At 43.1% G+C, this 19,277-nt stretch overlaps 1 protein-coding gene across 1 annotated transcript in view; it reads right to left on the bottom strand.

Moving 5' to 3' along the window:
* The window catches only part of LOC137437283 (semaphorin-5A-like), a 227,277-nt gene that overhangs the window by 104,746 nt on the left and 103,254 nt on the right, over positions 1 to 19,277 (bottom strand). Inside the window, exons 4-5 of the mRNA XM_078766389.1 lie at positions 10,605 to 10,650; positions 6,707 to 6,763 (exon numbers count right to left, since the gene is read on the bottom strand). Coding sequence (XP_078622515.1) covers positions 6,707 to 6,763; positions 10,605 to 10,650 — 103 coding nt within the window. The remainder of the gene's footprint in view (positions 1 to 6,706; positions 6,764 to 10,604; positions 10,651 to 19,277) is intronic.

Genomic DNA, 19,277 nt, shown 5'->3' with positions numbered 1-19,277 from the left:
AGCAAGGGTGAGGGGAGGTCGCATCGTGGAGCATCCCATCCTTTAGCGGGTGAGGTGAAGCTGGCTGTCCCATCGGTATTCATCATTTGATCGTGCGCACCGGGGGAGGCTTACCCTTGGCGATCGCTTTTTGACCGCAGGTATCTAATTACTACACTGGTGTGGTGCCAGCAAGGGTGAGGGGAGGTCGCATCGTGGAGCATCCCATCCTTTAGCGGGTGAGGTGAAGCTGGCTGTCCCATCGGTATTCATCATTTGAAGGTAAAAAAAAATAACAAAGAGCCGGCCATTTCATACCAACATTGATCAGGTAAAATATTCTGCTTGGGTTTAGTTGGATAACTCGGTCTACCTGCAGTCGGTGAATGTGGATATGGCACAGGCACGATGAACCAAATGACACCTTCCTGTACCGAAATCACACTCGTTTAAAATGTAGGTATACCATTACCTATCAATATTAACCGGTACTCCAACAATAAATAGATGCTCAAAGTATGAAGAAATAACGAAAGGTTTTATTATCTCCAAATGGTGCGTCGACTCGTCCAAATGTCGTCATCCAGTTGTTTTTTGGGAAAATTTTCATAACTAAGTTACACTTTTAATTGGTGCGATACTTTCCAACCTGGAGCCTTCACCAATCCTTTATAATGTTTATATCAGCGAAGGTCGCATGAGGATAAAATTAAATAATTCGACACTTTCGAAACATAATGCGATTTCAGGAGCATCGTCTAAATTGTTGGGACAAAACAAAAGTTACAACAGGAACACAGTAAACTTTGCTTAACTTCGACATTTGTCCTGACGTCTAAATTCAGTATTGTTACCTTTATTTAAAAACGTCATCACAGTGACAACATCGTAAATTGAGATTCCGAAACATTAGATGCTGCGGCCTGACAAATACAACGTGGTTTTCAATTCCAACATTCATTACAGTATCACCTGTCACTCCACATGGATCATCAAACAAACCCCCGATCCATTTCCATCGTCATCCACTACAAGAAGTTCAGTCTCCTGAGTTTCTAAGCCTCATCGTCAGCCATGACCTCTCGTCGTCCAACCATATCGAAAAACTGGCTTCCAAAGGCAGTCACAGATTGGTCAACCTCGGTTCATCAAAGTGTTTCCTTGGGCAATCAGAGCTATTTGTAGTCTACCCTCTACAAGGCCTTTGTCTGGAGCTCGGTGGACGACTGCATTGTGCCCCAGTATCACGTGACATCACATCTCACGGACTTTCTCTCTCCATCTCTCACTTGGGTTCGGTCTGCCCCCCTTTCACACCCCATCACTGATTTTACCTCCCTCGGCTCCCTCTCGCTCTCTCTGCCCCCCTCCCTCCTCTTTACTGATTTTAGCTCACTTGGCTAATTCTGCCCCCCTTTCCCATCTCTTTCCTGATTTTAGCCCCCTCAGCTCTCTCTCTCTCTCTCTCTCTCCGCCACCATTCCCTCTTCTTTACTGATTTTAGCTCACTCGGCTCTCTCTCTCTCTCTCTCTCTCTCCGCCACCATTCCCTCTTCTTTACTGATTTTAGCTCACTCGGCTCTCTCTCTCTGCCCCCCCCCTTTCCCATCTCTTTACTGATTTTAGCTCCCTCGGCTCTCTCTCTGTGCCCCCTTCCCTCCTCTTTACTGATTTTATATATATATATATATATATATATATATATATATATATATATATATATATATATATGTATATATATATATATATGTGTATATATATATAATCTAACATCTATCTATCTATCTAATCTAACATCTATCTATCTATCTAATCTAACATCTATCTATCTATCTAATCTAACATCTATCTATCTATCTAATCTAATATCTATCTATCTATCTAATCTAACATCTATCTATCTATCTAATCTAACATCTATCTATCTATCTAATCTAACATCTATCTATCTATCTAATCTAACATCTATCTATCTATCTAATCTAACATCTATCTATCTATCTAATCTAACATCTATCTATCTATCTAATCTAATATCTATCTATCTATCTAATCTAACATCTATCTATCTATCTAATCTAACATCTATCTATCTATCTAATCTAATCTAATATCTATCTATCTATCTAATCTAATATCTATCTATCTATCTAATCTAATATCTATCTATCTATCTAATCTAATATCTATCTATATATCTAATCTAATATCTATCTATCTATCTAATCTAATATCTATCTATCTATCTAATCTAATATCTATCTATCTATCTAATCTAATATCTATCTATCTATCTAATCTAACATCTATCTATCTATCTAATCTAATCTAATATCTATCTATCTATCTAATCTAATATCTATCTATCTAATCTAATATCTATCTATCTATCTAATCTAATATATATCTATCTATCTAATCTAATATCTATCTATATATCTAATCTAATATCTATCTATCTATCTAATCTAATATCTATCTATCTATCTAATCTAATATCTATCTATCTATCTAATCTAATATCTATCTATATATCTAATCTAATATCTATCTATCTATCTAATCTAATATCTATCTATCTATCTAATCTAATATCTATCTATATATCTAATCTAATATCTATCTATCTAATCTAATATCTATCTATCTAATCTAATATCTATCTATCTAATCTAATATCTATCTATCTATCCAATCTAATATCTATCTAATCTAATATCTAATCTAATATCTATCTATCTAATCTAATATATATCTATCTTATCTATCTTATCATCTTATCTACTTTCTTTTTCTTCTCTTCTTTCTCTTCTCTTTCTCTTCTCTTTCTCTTTCTCTCTCTCTCTCTCTCTCTCTCTCTCTCTCTCTCTCTCTCTCTCTCTCTCTCTCTCTCTCTCTCTCTCTCTCTCTCTCCATCCCTTCCCTCCTCTTTACTGATTTTAGCTCCCTCGGCTCTCTCTCTCTGCCCCCTTTTCCCTCCTCTTTACTGATTTTAGCTCCCTCGGTTTATCTCTTCCCCCCCTTTCCCATCTCTTTACTGATTTTAGCTCACTCGGCTCGCTCTGCCCCCCTTTCCCATCTCTTTATTGATTTTAGCTCCCTTGGCTCTCTCTGCCCCCCCACCTTTCCCATCTCTTACTGATTTTAGCTCCTCGGCTATCTCTGCCCCCCTTTCCCTCCTCTTTACTGTTTTAGCTCACTCGCCTCTCTCTGCCCCCCTTTCCCATCTCTTTACTGATTTTAGCTCCTCGGCTATCTCTGCCCCCCCTTTCCCTCCTCTTTACTGATTTTAGCTCACTCGGCTCTCTCTGCCTTCCCTTTCCCATCTCTTTAGAGATTTTAGCTCCCTCGGCTATCTCTGCCACCCTTTCCCTCCTCCTTGCTGATTTTAGCTCCCTCGGCTATCTCTGCCACCCTTTACCCTCCTCTTTAGTGATTTTAGCTCACTCTGCTCTCTCTCTCTCTCTGCTCCCCTCCTCCTCCTCTTTCCCTCCTCTTTACTGATTTTAGCTCCCTCGGCTATCTCTGCCCCCCTTTCCCTCCTCTTTACTGATTTTAGCTCCCTCAGCTATCTCTGCCCCCCTTTCACACCCCACCACTGATTTTAGCTCCCTTGGCTCTCTCTGCCCCCCCCCCCTTCCCATCTCTTTACTGATTTTAGCTCCCTCGATATCCCTGCCCCCCTTTCAAACCCATCACTGATTTTCGCTTCCCTCGGCTCTCTCTGCCACCCTTTCCATCTCTTTACTGATTTTAGCTCACCCGGCTCTCTCTGCTCCCTTTTCCCATCTCTTTACTGATTTTAGCTCCTCGGCTCTCTCTGCCCCCCTTTCCCATCCCTTTACTGATTTTAGCTCCCTCGGATATCTCTGCCCCCCTTTCAAACCCCATCACTGATTTTAGCTGCCTCGGCTCTCTCTGCCCCCCTTTCCCAGTCTCTTTACTGATTTTAGCTCCCTCGGCTATCTCTACCCCCCTTTCCCTCCTCTTTAATGATTTCAGCTCCCTCGGCTATCTCTTCCCCCTTTCAAACCCATCACTGATTTTAGCTCCTCGGCTCTCTCTGCCCCCCTTTCCCATCTCTTTACTGATTTTAGCTCACCCGGCTCTCTCTGCCCCTTTTCCCATCTCTTACTGATTTTAGCTCCCTCGGCTCTCTCTGCCCCCCCCCCTCTTTCCCATCTCTTCACTGATTTTAGCTCCCTCGGCTCTCTCTGCCACCCTTTCCTCCTCTTTACTGATTTTGGCTCTATCTGGCCCCCTTTCCCTCCTCTGAGTGATTTTAGCTCACTCGGCTCTCTCTGCCCCCCTTTCCCTCCTCTTTAATGATTTCAGCTCCCTCGGCTATCTATGCCCTCCTTTCAAACCCCATCACTGATTTTAGCTCCTCCTCGGCTATCTCTGCCACCCTTTCCCTCCTCTTTACTGATTTTGGCTCTCTCTTCCCCCCCCCGCCCCCTCCTTCCCTTCTCTTTAGTGATTTTAGCTCACTCTCGGCTCTCTCTGCTCCCTTTCCCTCCTCTTTACTGATTTCAGCTCCCTCGGCTATCTCTGCCCCCTTTCCCTCCTCTTTAATGATTTCAGCTCCCTTGGCTATCTCTGCCCCCCTTTCAAACCCCATCACTGATTTTAGCTCCTCGGCTCTCTCTGCCCCCCTTTCCCATCTCTTTACTGATTTTAGCTCACCCGGCTCTTTCTGCCCCATTTTCCATCTCTTTACTGATTTTAGCTCCCTCGGCTCTCTCTGCCCCCCTTTCCCATCTCTTTACTGATTTTAGCTCCCTCGGCTCTCTCTGCCGCCCTTTCCCTCCTCTTTAGTGATTTTAGCTCACTCGGCTCTCTCTCTCTCTGCTCCCCATCCCCTCCTCTTTCCCTCCTCTGTACTGATTTTAGCTCCCTCGGCTATATCTGCCCCCCTTTCCCTCCTCTTTACTGATTTTAGCTCCCTCAGCTATCTCTGCCCCCCTTTCAAACCCCATCACTGATTTTCGCTCCCTCGGCTCTCTCTGCCCCCCTTTCCCATCTCTTTACTGATTTTAGCTGACCCGGCTCTCTCTGCCCCCTTTTCCCATCTCTTTACTGATTTTAGCTCCCTCGGCTCTCTCTGCCCCCCTTTTCCCATCCCTTTATTGATTTTAGCTCCCTCGGATATCTCTGCCCCCCTTTTCAAACCCATCACTGATTTTAGCTCCCTCGGCTCTCTCTGCCCCCCCTTTCCCATCTCTTTACTGATTTTCGCTCCCTCGGCTATCTCTACCCCCCTTTCCCTCCTCTTTAAGGATTTCAGCTCCCTCGGCTATCTCTTCCCCCTTTCAAACCCCATCACTGATTTTAGCTCCCTCGGCTCTCTCTGTCCCCCTTTCCCATCTCTTTACTGATTTTAGCTCACCCGGCTCTCTCTGCCCCCCTTTTCCCATCTCTTTACTGATTTTAGCTCCCTCGGCTCTCTCTGCCACCCTTTCCCTCCTCTTTACTGATTTTGGCTCTCTCTGCCCCCCCCTTCCCCCCCTCTTTAGTGATTTTAGCTCACTCGGCTCTCTCTGCTCCCCTTTCCCTCCTCTTTACTGATTTTAGCTCCCTCGGCTATCTCTGCCCCCCTTTCCCTCCTCTTTACTGATTTTGGCTCTATCTGCCCCCCTTTCCCTCCTCTTGAGTGATTTTAGCTCACTCGGCTCTCTCTGCCCCCCCTTTCCCTCCTCTTTAATGATTTCAGCTCCCTCGGCTATCTATGCACCCCTTGCAAACCCCATCACTGATTTTAGCTCCCTCGGCTATCTCTGCCACCCTTTCCCTCCTCTTTACTGATTTTGGCTCTCTCTGCCCCCCCCCCCCCCTTCCCTCCTCTTTAGTGATTTTAGCTCACTCGGCTCTCTCTGCTCCCCTTTCCCTCCTCTTTACTGATTTTAGCTCCCTCGGCTATCTCTGCCCCCCTTTCCCTCCTCTTTAATGATTTCAGCTCCCTTGGCTATCTCTGCCCCCCTTTCAAACCCCATCACTGATTTTAGCTTCCTCGGCTCTCTCTGCCCCCCTTTCCCATCTCTTTACTGATTTTAGCTCACCCGGCTCTTTCTGCCCCCTTTTCCCATCTCTTTACTGATTTTATCTCCCTCGGCTCTCTCTCCCCCCCCCCCCCCCCTTTCCCATCTCTTTACTGATTTTAGCTCCCTCGGCTCTCTCTGCCCCCCTTTCCCATCTCTTTACTGATTTTAGCTCCCTCTGCTCTGACCCTCCACAAGTCCTCCAGGATGCATGTGTCATGCATGATCCATTAAGAACTTCCTGGTTCATATCCCAAAATCCTGGTTTCACGCACACCTACACTCTTTTGTTCATCTTCTCTTCCATTTGGGAAAATGATTCCTCCTCAATCCCATTCTTCCCTCCAGGGATTCAAATAGTATATAGACTGCCATCTGTACCCATAATCCCTTCTATTCCCATTAACCCGACCGAACCCAACCCACTTATTACAGGTGACTGAGTTAAAACTCCCTCTTTACCTGTAGTTCATTCCCTTGATTATTTTTCCAACTGTTGCCCCCACTGTCAGCGTCGTACCCTTTGGCCTCCATCACCTCACTCTTCCATGAGCCTACATCTTGTATGAAAATCAGCCAAGTACACTTCTCTATTATTTAAAAAGCCGTTAAGGCTTTAACAAAACACTAAAGTAAAATACATTTCTTCACCAGGTGTACTGTATGCAGGTAAACGCCGCAATGCTCACCTGGGTTTTACCTCTGTTATGGCATGAATTATATTGGGCACTTGGCCATTCCACGGCCTGCACACAGGAACAGAGAGATACAGTCACATGGAGTTCACAACATGACAATCCCAAGGACATGAAGCATTCTTTCACCAAAAAAATACTGATTACAAGGAACACAAACAGTTCTTCCATTAACGAAGCAATCCCAAATCAATATGAAATAAAAAGCTGGCTATCCAGCCTGCAATACTGTCCTAATAAATATGGGATCAGGTGTCGATACTATGGCTAAATATAGGTGAAAGTTGATAATTTGCTCTTTTTCGTGGAAAAATGCTCCAGTGCCTTTGGAAGGAATCATGGGAACTGAAACTCCAATGGTGCTCAAGCAACAATAGCTTTTAATCACGTGACATCATATTCAATCCCAACATATACAATAAAGTGTGATCAGTTATACAGAGAAAGATAATGTATTTTCGAGATTACAATAGATATATTTTGTTATAGCGTAAATGAACAAACATTAACATTATTTTCTGGGAAAAATTTATTCCGTTGGTTAATTCATGAATGATCAAACGATTACAAACATTACTGGAAAAGTCTGAAAATATGGACATTTATGTTACTGGCCATATTAGGGTTAAGGTTATCCTGTGGGTTACCATTTGGATTATAACATTGGATTTAATAGCTCCAGCATCATGTGTGTCAAGGGTTAGCATTAGGGTTACCATTTGGATTATAACATTGGATTTAATAGCTCCAGCATCATGTCTGCTGGTTACCAGCTAACATGCATTTATTTATGATAGTCAACTTTCATGTGCAAACATCAACCACTTCCTCAAAGGTGACCCAGCATGCTTTGGCCAACTTCCATTTGTTTCCGCGTTGCATGGATACCGCTACATGGAAATATACTGGACTTCCTTCAAATACATAAAGTGTCGTATGACCTATAAATCGATCAGAACTTTGACTTCACCGTTTGGACATATAATTTCTGCTTAAAATCATACCTTAATTTCAGAAGTGTCTCCTTGTGAGTTTTTTGTTTGTGTGATATATATATATATATATACATATACGTATATATATATATATATATATATATATATATATATATATATATATATATATATATATATAGTTACAGCCTGGGGTTCGGGTTTACTACGAGGGGTTAACCTCCGTTCCCTCCCGAACTTACCGGGCCTGCGGCTGCCGTGCACGAATAACTTCGTACCTCGGCAGGTTGCGAACCAGCAACTACAAACGCCAATTGGGCGGTCGCGCGATTGCTTACCTGTACCGTGCAACGGTCTCAATCGGGGAATGTACCGTACGTACCCGCTGGCGTACCAAATTTAGGCGGCCAAGCAACACCGCCGGGGTAATGCTAATTCCATTACGGCCGATTGTTGACCTGGGTGCGAGCAATGACGGGTCAATGGAGGAAAAGACTTTCACGGGAAGAGAGAAAGGAAAACGTTTAACATTTTGATTTATTACAAATACAGTCACATGAAAAAGTATGCACACCCCATGTAAAGTTTTGACTTTTTCAACATATTTCAACATACAGCTATTTGATCTTCATTTTTTTTTTTTTTTTTTTTTTTTGTATACTGATTCGAGGCTCGTGAAAGAGCTATCAACAATATAGATCGATAAAGGTGATATAATATAAGAAATATCATGAAACATTTACATTTTGTAGTCCATTGTATAATTTAAATAAACATAAATGCAAATTTCGCATGTGAAAAAAGTAAGTACACCCCTACATTTATCACTACTTCAAATACCTAAAATTAGAATCAGGTGCACCAGCTCAGGTGCAAATGATTAGAACATCGTTAGAGAGGATCTTGGAGGAACCTGTCTTATTTAAACCTCAGACATTTAGTTTGGTTTGCTCTTTGTTGTTGAAGTGTGCGGCGTCACCATGCCTAGATCAAAAGAGCTCTCTGAGGCCTTCATAAAGAAGGTTATAGATGCTTCCGAGTCTGGGAAGGGATTTAAAAAGATCTCCAAACAATTTGAAATCAATCATTCGACTGTCCGGAAGATCATCTACAAGTGGAAAAGATTCCAAACAACTGCCAACTTTTGTTCAGGCCAGGCCACCCGAGCAAGTTCAGCAGACCGCAAGATGCTGAAATAAGTCTCTAAGAACCCCAGAATGTCATCACGGGACCTACAGGTAGCTCTTGCCACTGTTTACTTCAAAGTGCACGAGTCTACCATTAGAAAAAGGCTGCACAAATTTGATCTACATGGGAGGTGTGCCAGGAGGAAACCTTTGCTGTCCAGAAAGAACATCAGGGCAAGACTAAAGTTTGCCAATGAACACCTAGGCAAAGACCAGCACTTCTGGAACAATGTGCTCTGGACAGATGAGTCAAAGGTAGAGCTATTTGGCCACAGTACCAGAATACATGTTTGGTGAAAACCAAAGACAGCATTTGACCACAAGAACCTGATACCAACTGTAAAGCATGGTGGTGGAAATATTATGGTTTGGGGCAGCTTTGCTGCATCAGGGCCTGCGCAGCTCACCATCATAGAATCCACTATGAATTCTTCATTGTGGCAGAGGGTGCTTGAGGATAATGTGAGGCCATCTGTCGGAAAGTTGAAGCTCAACCGAAGGTGGACCTTGCAACATGACAATGACCCTAAACATACCAGTAAATCCACCAAGGAATGGCTGAAAAGAAGGAAATGGAGGGTTCTGGAATGGTCAAGTCAAAGCCCGGATCTAAATCCCATCGAGATGTTGTGGGGGGATTTGAAACGAGCTGTGCATGCAAGAAACCCCTCAAACATCGCACAGCTGAAAGAATTCTGCATGGAGGAGTCGGCAAAAATTTCTCCCAGTCGATGTCAGAGACTGGTAGACAGTTATAAGAAACGCCTACTTGAGGTTGTTTCTGCCAAAGGGGGCTATACCACCTATTGGAGCCAAGGGTGTACTTTCTTTTTCCACATGCGAAATTTGCATTTATGTTTATTTAAATTATACAATGGACTACAAAATGTAAATGTTTCATGATATTTGTTATATTATATCACCTTTATCTATCAATATTGTTGAAATGAAGATCAAATAGCTGTATGTTGAAATATGTTGAAAAAGTCAAAACTTTACATGGGGTGTACTTACTTTTCCACGTGACAGTATGATCAACTACTGCTGTGGGAAAAATATTTCTAAACTATGACATCATCAGTGACATGATATGGTGGCCATCTTGGATTTAAGGAAACCTTTTAACATCTTTTTCTCCAGAACTGCTGAACAGATCAATGCGAAATTTCATATATATGATCAACTACCCATGGGGAAAAACGTTTCTGAACTATGACATCAGTCACGTGGTATGGCAGCCATCTTGGATTTCAGGAAAAAGTATTTGAAAATCCATATCTCCAGAATCACTCAACGGAACAATCCAAAACTTTTTCAGTTTCAGTTCAGTTGAAAGCCCACTCAAAGTTCAAGCCCAGTTCAGTCCACATAACCAACGAAAACCCATGTGGGTCCCAGCTGGGCTTGTGCCCTGGGTACCGAGTGCTGTTCTAGTTCTTCCTTTTCATTATTTTGTAAGTTAATTGCTCAGCTGTTAGTTTGACAACCCTTATGTGTATGTGGAATGATAGAAAGGCAGATATTTAGTCATGTGACCAATATTATTCTCTTGTATTGATTCTAAGGCTCATCATGGAGCTTCACATAAATCACATGCAAGACAAATACCTCAATGAATGTGAGTGTAGCTACTTGAATGTGAATTACACAGACATTTTTAAACAATGGACACATAGTACACCTGTTATAACCTGGGTTAGGAGAATCACGAGCTATTGGTTCAAATGCAAACTCCGAACAGGTCATTCTTACCTGTACAAGTGAGAGGTTCAAAACGTTCAGCTTGAATAGGAAGTTCCTTTCAAAAGACAAACAACATCATGTTTCAGTTAGTTATTCACAGTCATAATATTTACCATACAAGACAAGGTAAATTAGATTATGCTCATGGCCTGGGCCGAGAGCAGTGTTTCGCCATCCAGGAGGTCATGGCGTATTCAAATATTATTATAACTAGCGTGACTCGGCGCGCTCCGCACACCTCACCACATGTCGTTTCAGAGGGGTAGGCATCTTTGACCATGTCTACTTTCTCAGGGAGTGAGGGATGGCGGGAATGGTGGGTGGGGGTTATTGGTGGTGATGGGGGATTTGTGATCGTGGGGGCAATGGTGGAGGGGGGATAGGGTTGGAAGTGATGGGGGGATGGTGGGGGAGAGTGGCCAAAATTGGGTCTTCAGGGTGTTTTGGGTCTTCAGGGTGTTTTGGGTCTTCAGGGTCTTTAAGGGTATTTTTGGTATTCAGGGTATTTAAGGGTATTTTGGGTCTTCGTGGTATTTTGGGTCTTTGCAGACTTTAAGGGTATTTTGGGTCTTTGGGGGTCTTGGTGGTCTTGAGGATATTGGGGGACTTAAAGGGTCGTCAAAGGTCTGAGGGATCTCAGCAGTCTAAATGGTCAAAAGGTATATTCCAACAGTTTGTAATATGTAATTAAGAGTTCACGGACTGTGTTTTGGGTGTTAATTTTATTTGAAAAAGAAGAAGACGTTTTGGTCACAAATAAACATACAAACATCACCATATACGTTTCATCTATTATTATAGGATAGGTGGCGAGGCCGGTTGAGGCGCATCGGCCGGGCTGGGCCCATTTCGCAATTAAAAGCTGAGCTGAATTATAGTCGTCAATCTTCTACGGCCGTGAGTAAAAGCTGAATTACCTTATTATAATTCACCAAATGTCCGTCCGTCTGTCTGTCTGGCCGTCCGTTCGAAGGTACCGTAAAAACTGCTGAACCGATCGCAACGATATTTTGGGTTGATAATCCTGGGATCTGCAGGAGTAAAATAGGCTATTTAGTTTTCCCAATTTCAGCTTTAGTCTCCAGCATTCTCAGGTTTCAACTTCCGCATAACATTCGCGTTCGCATAACGTTCATTGTGACGATGTTCTCATTGTGACGCTGTTATTTTCCCGGGTGCCGCACAAACGGCTGCACCGATCGCTGCACAGCTGCACCGATCGGACTCGATGACCTCGGACAAAGACCTTTTATAAGGACATGGGTTGAATCCCTGCTTGAGAGAATTCTAACCCATTTCAACTGAAGGAAACACGTATCGGGAGTACATATGACATAGCGATTGTGAACACGATTATCGATCACGATTCACTATCACGATCATCACGATCATAGTGTATCGATCACTGTGGGACATTTGGTGAATTATAGTAAGATACTGTTTAGATTTTGATGATTTGCGTTTGATATGATTTAATGGATGTTTATATGAATCGTTTAAAATAAAATAAAAAGCCTTCAATTTCTGATACAAGTGAGATACCCGTGCTATGCACGGGTGGGAGGCCAGAAGCAAACAGGCAATGCAGATACGGCGAATGCTAAAGCATGAAACCAATAAATAGCACATTCCTGTTGCACCTTCAGTCGCACATCAGACATGGACAGCAAGTTTGTGAAGGACTTCCATGAAAAACGTACCCGTTTGCAAACAAACGGGTACGTTCACGCATAGAAACATCGATCGTGGGTCCGTGGTGAATCTCCATATGGCAATCCGTGTAGTTCAGGTTTAGAAAGTAGAAGCCATCACGGCATGTCGTCATTTACTTGAACTCCATATCTCTTTTTTTCATTCCAAACAACATAACTCCAATCACAAATTAATCTCAAAAGAAACTTTTAACAACATTGTTAATGTTTCCTTCATTGTAAAAACTACCAAGTCAACTGTTAAAATGATTTTGAGCCGATAGGTGTTATGGCTTGGCAAGATCGATGGAGACAGCGATCTGTTAGCTTATACACTGCCCAAATATCTATGTGGAATTCTCTCATGTAGAGATTAAGCTCACGTCGTTTGAACTTTGGCTGAGGTCATTATTTACTTTTAATGATATTTATATACGAATCAAAAAGAAGATAATTGGTTTTTGGGTTGTCCTTTCCGCATAACTCGTGGGATTGTGAGTTGGAGAGACGATCGTGATGGCGGGGAGGGGGTTGGCATTCCCTCAAGCAGGGATTCAACCCATGTCCTCATAAAAGGTCTTTGTCCGAGGTCACCGAGTCCGATCGGTGCAGCCGTGCAGCGATCGGTGCAGCCGTTTGTGCGGCACCTGGGAAAATAACGTTATGCGGGAGTCCAAACCTGAAAATGCTGGAGACCAAAGCTGAAATTGGAAAAACAATATAGCCTATTTTACTCCAGGAGATCCCAGGATTACCCACCTAAAATATTGTTGTGATCGGTTCAGCCGTTTTTGCGGTACCTTCGAACGGACGGACAGACAGACAGACAGACGGACGGACATTTGGTGAATTATAGTAAGATTTTACTTTTTCATTTGGGCCTCCCAATTGAAGCCCCGCCCATAGGGCGGGTACCGTTGCGAGTAGTAGTAAATTCATTCAAAAAGAACCCGGGCAACGCCGGGTGCTTTCGGCTGGTATATGTATGTATGTATGTATGTATGTATGTATGTATGTATGTATGTATATATATTTGTGATGAAAACGTCTTCTTCAAATGTATATGAACACCAAAAAACAGTCCGTGCAGCCGTGAAGACCCTTAAGACCACAAAGACCCAAAATACCGGTAAAGACACTGAACACTCTTAAAGACCCGGAAGACCCTGGAGAGCCAGAAGATCCCAAAGGCCCAAATACACCAAAGACGCAACAAAATACACCAAAGACCCAAAATACCCCAAAGACCAAAACACCCAGACGACCCCAAAGACTCAAAAGACCCCAAAAAAACAGAAGACCCCCCAAAAAACAGAAGACCCCCCAAAAAACAGAAGACCCCAAAGACCCCAAAAAACCCTGAAAACCCAAAAGACCCAAAATACCCTGAAGACTCAAAATAACCCAAAGACACCAAAATACCTTGAAGACCCAAAAGACCCCGAAACCCAAAAGACCCAAAATACCCCAAAGACCCAAAAGACCCGACTACCCAAAAGACACTAAATACCCAAAAGACCCCAAAAAAGCAAAAGATACAAAAGACCCTGAGTTCACCAAAGACTCAAAAGACCCCCAAAAAACCCTGAATACCATTAAAGACCTCGAAGACCCTGAAGAGCACAAAGAGCCATAAGACACTTTAGACCCAATTTTCCAATCTTGTCTATGGATTCTTCACCTTTGCAGGAACTTCCTGTTGTCCATCTGCTTGGATTGGATATCAGCTCAAACCTCAGCTGGGAAAAGTACATCTCTGGTATAGGTAAAAGAGCTCCCCAACGCCTTGGCTGCTTATTTCGTGCTCAGCGATACCCTTCTCAAGCTGCTATGCTCCATCTATACAAGGCCACTGTACGTCCTGTCATGGAGTATCATTGCCATATTTGAGCAGGTGCTCCGGCCTGTCACCTATCTCTTCTTGACAGAATCCAGAGACGTGCCGCCATTCTGGTGAGACAGGAGTTGGCATCATCCCTGGAACCTCTTTCAGTCTCCCACTCTGTTGCTTCCTTGAGCCTTTTCTATCGATATTATCATGGAATGTACTCTGAGGGTCTTTCACAGGTTGTTCCACCTGCGCATATTTTCAGTCGCTCTACACGTTTGGCAGTTTTTTCACATTCACACACTCACTGTATCTGTCCAGAGGTGCAAGACTTTGAGGTAATCTTCTCGTTTTTTTCCCCCGTACTGCATCACTCTGGAACAGTTTACCTGCATCTTGCTTTCCCCTCTACCCCAACCCACCTCAATTCAAGAGGAATGTCAATAGATTCCTCCTTTCTGTCTAATATCTATACTTTCTTTCCTTTGCGTAGCCCCCACCTCGAGTGGCCTTGTAGGCTTTGTGGCGGGCAAAATCCCATAAAAACCCCCATTAGACCAGCTTGGACCATTAATTAATGATGCCGAGTCACCTCGGGCAATGATGGCATTGCCTTTCTGTGGCTGGTACACACGGATAAGTGTGTGGGGTAGACCGTTGGTCCGATTGACACTAAATTTTCAACATACAAGCGACTCCTCATGTAGAACCTTTTCATAATAATTATGTCATGGGTCATGTGGTACTGGTGCATCTTGGAAAAAACGAAAAACGTTGCACCACTATAACTCCGAAACCGCTCCATGGAAAAAATTGAGAGGTGGCTCATTGTAAAGTACTCCCCATGGAGAATAACATCTGTTGATGATGATTAATATTAATATATGATTAATATATGATATTATAGGATTAATAAGTTAATATATAATATGACTAATAAGTTAATCTTAAACCCTTCCCTGCAAGCCCACCTCCATATACATTTCCAGTTTTTCCTTCATGAGAGATTGTTTCTGTATCCATCTTGTCTACCCAATGCATCCGCTCCTAACCCTCAACCCCTCTTCTCAACACCCCTCTATTTCATCCTACAACTCTTCCAACTGTTCTAAAGGTCATGATCCATTCAGTGCAAGAAAAAAACAATGACAGTCTCATCAACTTCTTTAGTCCCTTTTAAACTCTACTCACACTTAAACCTTTTAAACTTGAGTTACATTTAAACATTTTAAACTTTACTTACATTTAAATCTTTTAAACATGACTTACATTTAAACCTTGTAAACACGACTTACATTTAAACCTTTTAAACATCACTTACATTTAAACCTTTTAAACATCACTTACATTTAAACCTTTTAAACATCACTTACATTTAAACCTTTTAAACATCACTTACATTTAAACCTTTAAACATGACTTACATTTACACCTTGTAAACATCACTTGTATTTAAACCTTATAAACATCATTTACATTTAAACCTTTTAAACATCACTTACATTTAAACCTTTAAACATGACTTACATTTACACCTTGTAAACATCACTTGTATTTAAACCTTATAAACATCATTTACATTTAAACCTTTTAAACATCACTTACATTTAAACCTTGTAAACACTACATACATTTAAACCTTTTAAACATCACTTACATTTAAACCTTTTAAACATCACTTACATTTAAACCTTTTAAACATCACTTACATTTAAACCTTTTAAACATCACTTGCATTTAAACCTTTTAAACATGATTTACATTTAAACCTTTTAAACATCACTTACATTTAAACCTTTTAAACATCACTTAGATTTAAACCTTTTAAACATCACTTACATTTAAACCTTTTAAACATCACTTACATTTAAACCTTTTAAACATCACTTACATTTAAACCTTTTAAACATGATTTACATTTAAACCTTGTAAACACGACATACATTTAATCCTTTTAACAACACTTACATTTAAACCTTTTAAACATCACTTACATTTCAACCTTTTAAACATCACTTACATTTAAACCTTTTAAACATCACTTACATTTAAACCTTTTAAACATTATTTACATTTAAACCTTATAAACACGACATACATTTAATCCTTTTAACAACACTTACATTTAAACCTTTTAAACATCACTTACATTTAAACCTTTAAACATGACTTACATTTACACCTTGTAAACATCACTTGTATTTAAACCTTATAAACATCATTTACATTTAAACCTTTTAAACATCACTTACATTTAAACCTTTTAAACATCACTTACATTTAAACCTTTTAAACATCACTTACATTTAAACCTTTTAAACATCACTTACATTTAAACCTTTTAAACATCACTTACATTTAAACCTTTTAAACATCACTTACATTTAAACCTTTTAAACATGATTTACATGTAAACCTTGTAAACACGACATATATTTAATCCTTTTAACATCACTTACATTTAAACCTTTTAAACATCACTGACATTTAAACCTGTAAACGTGACTAACATTTACACCTTGTAAACATCACTTGTATTTAAACCTTATGAACAACATTTACATTTAAACCTTTTAAACATCACTTGCATTTAAACCTTTTAAACATCACTTGCATTTAAACCTTTCAAACATAACTTACATTTAAACCTTTTAAACATGATTTACATTTAAACCTTTTAAACATCACTTACATTTAAACCTTTTAAACATCACTTGCATTTAAACCTTTCAAACATAACTTACATTTAAACCTTTTAAACATGATTTACATTGAAACCTTTTAAACATCACTTACATTTAAACCTTTTAAACATCACTTACATTTAAACGTTTTAAACATCACTTCCATTTAAACCTTTTAAACATGACTTACATTTACACCTTGTAAACATCACTTGTATTTAAACCTTACAAACATCACTTGCATTTAAACCTTTTAAACATTACTTACATTTAAACCTTTTAGACATGATTTACATTTAAACCTTGTAAACACGACATACATTTAAACCTTTTATCCATCACTTACATTTAAACGTTTTAAACATCACTTACATTTAAACCTTTTAAACATGACTTACATTTACACCTTGTAAACATCACTTGTATTTAAACCTTATAAACATCACTTGCATTTAAACCTTATAAACATCATTTACATTTAAACCTTTTAAACATCACTTGTATTTAAACCTTATAAACATCACTTGCATTTAAACCTTTTAAACATTACTTTGTAGCGGTTACCGCTGTATGCACACAATCGCCTTGCACCGGCCAGAACACGGCCAGACGTGCCTCTCCCGGGCATGCCCGGACTCAATGTTCCCGGGCACGCCCGAACCTCCCGGGCACGCCCGGTCTCGTCTTTCCCGGGCATGCCCGCTCTCGCCTTTCCAGGGCTCGCCCAGAGCGTCCGGGCATGCCCGCTATCGCCTTTTCAGGGCTCGCCCAGAGCGTCCGGGCATGCCCACTATCGCCTTTCCAGGGCTCGCCCAGAGCGTCCGGGCATGCCCGCTATCGCCTTTCCAGGGCTCGCCCAGAGCGTCCGGGCATGCCCGCTCTCGCCTTTCCAGTGCTCGTCCAGAGCACCCGGGCACGCCCAGCCTCGACTTGCCAGGCCGCAGCCAAACACGCCCGGGCAGGTCCAGACTCGCCTTTCCAAGGCTCGCCCTTGACACCCGGGCATGCCCGGTATAGCTTTTGCCAGGCAAACTTCCCAACATAAATGTGTATATATATTGCTGCCCGATAAACGGGCTTTTGTCAGAATACCTGAGCTGTTTTGTTTCAATAAAGCAACTCGGACGAATTCCGTCTTTGGTCGCATCAATTCTTTCGACTCGCGTTGGAGCGCAGCTCCTTCACTGGTGACCTACCGACATGGACACGGCAGTGACTCTTAAACTGCCTACCTTCTGGGAGGCTCACGCGGCTGTTTGGTTCGCCCAGGCAGACTCTCAGTTCGCCCTGCGAGGCATCACCGCGGACGACACCCGCTTCCACCATGTTGTGGCGGCGCTCGGTTCCGCCACCGCGGCCCACGCCTTGAGCCTCCTCGAGCACCCGCCGGCTGCTGACAAATACGACGCGCTGAAGACACTCCTCCTCGACGCTTTCGCCCTCTCACCGGCGGCACGCGCACGGCGCCTGCTCGCTCTGCCCGAGCTCGCGACACGCGCCCGTCCGAGCGCATGGACTATATGCTCTCGTTGCTCGGTGAGCACTCTCTGGATTTTCTGTTCCGCGAGCTGTTCCTTCGCCAGCTGCCTCACACGGTACGCCTCGCCCTGGCTGGCACGTTGATCACGGTTTCCCGCGCCCTCGCCAGGGAAGCCGATAAGATCACCTCGGCGGGCCAGCACATCGGCGCGGTTACCTGGAGCCCGCCGCCGTCCGAGGCGACGCCCACGACGCCCGAGCGCCCTGCGCGGTTGGGGGCCGAACTACCGGTGCAACTGGTGGCCGCCACGCCGCACCGCCCACTTCCGACACGATGGCCGGGGCCTCCACCTGACCGGGCGTGGTGTTATTACCACGCCAGGTTCGGACACAAGGCTCGGACGTGCCGGCCCCCGTGCACTTTCGGCAGGTCGGGAAACGGCCGGGCCGGCGTTCATTCCCAGCCATGAGCGCTGGCCACTCGGGCAACTTGCTGTTTATTCGGGACAAAGCGTCTGGGCGGCGTTTCCTGTGTGACACCGGCGCCCAACTGAGCGTCATACCCGCCTCCGAGCAGGACAGGCGGGACGCCGTTTGCGGCCCCTCTTTGGTCGCTGCTAATGGCTCGGCCATACGCACTTTCGGCCCACGCGTTGTCACCCTCTGCTTCGGCAGCCAGCGTTTTCAATGGACTTTTGTTACCGCCAGCATCCCCGTGGCTTTGCTGGGCGCCGACTTCCTCTGCGCGGACGGGCTGCTGGTCGATGTCAAACGACGTCGCCTTGTCCATGCCGAGACCTTCAGCTCCCTGGCGTGCACAATGAGCAGCTCCACGCCGACCGAACTGGCGTGCGCCCTCCCGGCAGCGAACGAGTTCGCTCGCCTGCTCGCGGAATTCCCGGCCCTCACGCGGCCGACGTTTTCGGCCGTCGTGGTGCGGCACGGGATCGAGCACCACATACCCACTACGGGCCCGCCGGTCTATGCCAGGGCCTGCCGC

The sequence above is a fragment of the Myxine glutinosa genome, chromosome 12, assembly GCF_964187855.1.
Source record: "Myxine glutinosa chromosome 12, kmMyxGlut1.1, whole genome shotgun sequence".
In the NCBI taxonomy this organism is placed as follows: domain Eukaryota; kingdom Metazoa; phylum Chordata; class Myxini; order Myxiniformes; family Myxinidae; genus Myxine; species Myxine glutinosa.
This window is presented reverse-complemented; position numbering and strand designations above follow the sequence as displayed.